Source organism: Austrofundulus limnaeus, unplaced genomic scaffold, assembly GCF_001266775.1.
Source record: "Austrofundulus limnaeus strain Quisiro unplaced genomic scaffold, Austrofundulus_limnaeus-1.0 Scaffold249, whole genome shotgun sequence".
Lineage (NCBI taxonomy): Eukaryota > Metazoa > Chordata > Actinopteri > Cyprinodontiformes > Rivulidae > Austrofundulus > Austrofundulus limnaeus.
In genome coordinates, this window is record NW_013952651.1 from 795913 (window position 1) to 798207 (window position 2295).

Genomic DNA, 2295 nt, shown 5'->3' on the forward strand with positions numbered 1-2295 from the left:
GAAAATCGAATTTAGGATGAAAAAAATCTGAGATTTTTTTGGGGGGCCATATCGCCCAGCCCTACTTGTGCAACAAGTATTTTGGCTCTCAGTGCTTCCTAATTGTTTTAGTGACATGTACTTAGTTTAGCTAATCCATGTTAAAKCTTCCACATCACTTTATATTAAATGGTTTTCAAAAGTAAAGTAAAGCAAAAATAAATACATAAAAGCATAAATTGRATGTGTTTGAGTGTCACATTTTAGAGATAAAACAGGATTGTTACATATGTACCTTTTTGTTTCTGTGCTTACGAGTTCCTTCAGTCGGGCAATTCTACAAACAAACAAACAAACAAACAAACAAACAAACAAACAAACAAACAAACAAACAAACAAACAAACGAAACTTCTCGTGCAGATATGTCCCAGATAAAGTGTTGATTTTGGATGATGGTGAAGAAGAGATGAGACGAGTGTGTGTTTGTGATTAAGCTGCTGTCCGATCAGCTCTGTGGGGGTGTGAACGATGACATGACAGACTCAGATGAGGATTTCTACCAGGTCTGAATCCACCTCCTGCTGGGTCGGAGCGGCTGCAGGAGGAGCTGGTTGTGGTGGGTGGGACTGGGCAGGAAACCTCCTATCAAGGGTGCTGCTGTGGAACACTGGGACATCTGCACAAAAATAACAAAGAGCTGTAAAAACTCAGCTGTCAGTTTAAAAAGGCTTTATCCAAAGGATAGGGGCCTTTTCGGAATTGTTTCTCCATTTTTTTTAATTGCATGTTTATACAACCAGATTTCCTCACCAAAAAGTGTCAGATAATTAAATTTAAACAATTCAATAGATAGAAAAAAATCCACAATAAAAAAAAATAATTTCAACTAATAAGTCATCTCTTATTTGACCCATTTGTCCCTCCTGTCTGTTATTTTGTTAACAGTGATTGGTGGATTAGTCTCTGCAAGTCTTTTCTTTAAATGTTGGATTTTAAAAAAAATTCTCTAATTCTGTGATTATTCAGAAAACATGCCATTAATAATAACAATAACAATAATAACAATAATAATAACAACAACATCACCATTCTCATCATCATCATTATTATTATTATCATTATCATCATCATCATCATCACCGTCATCATCATCATTATTATCATCATCATTATTACCATCATCACCGTCATCATCATCATCATTATCATCATCATCATCATTATTTGCAGTGATGAGCAAAATTCCCCTAAAGCACTAAAGCACTAATTGGAGAACTATTTCCTGATTAGTGCTTTTGCTAATTTTAAAATTTATTAGTGGATTAGCACTTGCTAATTTTATAGGCTAAATTTAGAAGCACTAACTGAGGTCTTTAAATGTTATTGATCAACATTATTGTTAACAGCTGAGGGTGAAAGCTGTCACACATTTTGTTCAAATGTGTCACTTATCCACTAGGTGACAATATATGAACCCAAATACAGCTGTGGGATGTCAATGATAAGTCTTAAGAGAGCAACACGGCAACATGTGACTCATGTTGTCTGTTGAAGAATGTTCATGAGTCAACTGGGTTATTTTAGTGCTTTAGAATTAGCTTTTGCTAAAATTTTCAGTGCGTTAGTGGTTTAGAATTAGGGAACCTAAATACAGTATATGAGATAGTGTTTTACGGCTAGTGGAACTAATTTCCTGATTAGTGCTGCCCACCACTGATTATTTGTTTAATTGGAGTGTACACCAACAGATTATATGATCAGTGTTGGGTGTTACTGAAGTGGGTACTATTTTTTAAGTARCAGTGGTATCTGATACTTGTTTATTTTGGTACCCAGTAAATAATTCCCAAAACATCTATCTATGAAGCTGCAAAGGTACAACTTGGCAGAAAGACTGACTGCCCCAGAGCTGTTCCTGTTAAATGAGGTTCATTTAATAAAAGAAAGATGTCATTAAAAAATCAGGTTGATTAAATGAACACAGTGGTAAACTAGACATYGGTTTTTACGATGTAAAAACAAGTGCGCATTGCCACGTAGCATGTCATTGCAGCATGGCTTTGCCTGCAGCATTGGACTTGCAGAATGAACTTTGACCAAGTTCAAATGTGTTTTCTATACCAGCTTGTGCCTGTCACGTCAGCAGGTGTTTAGAATTAAGGTAATTGTGTGACAATATGAAATTTTAAGAGATTTTTTCTTAAAGTTGCATTAGCCGGGTTTTGAACCCTGACCTCCCATTTGAAAATCCATGACATAGACCATTAGACCAACGGAGTTGTGGCAGAAGGTGGTGGCAGGGGTTGATTTATATG

At 35.9% G+C, this 2295-nt stretch overlaps 1 protein-coding gene across 1 annotated transcript in view; it reads right to left on the reverse strand.

Annotated features, from left to right (window-relative positions):
* Positions 1-6: 6 nt before the first annotated feature.
* amot (angiomotin) overlaps positions 7-2295 on the reverse strand; it is a gene marked incomplete in the record, with an annotated part of 47245 nt that continues 44956 nt past the window's right edge. The window contains 1 exon segment of the mRNA XM_014020344.1: positions 7-656. Coding sequence (XP_013875798.1) covers positions 523-656 — 134 coding nt within the window.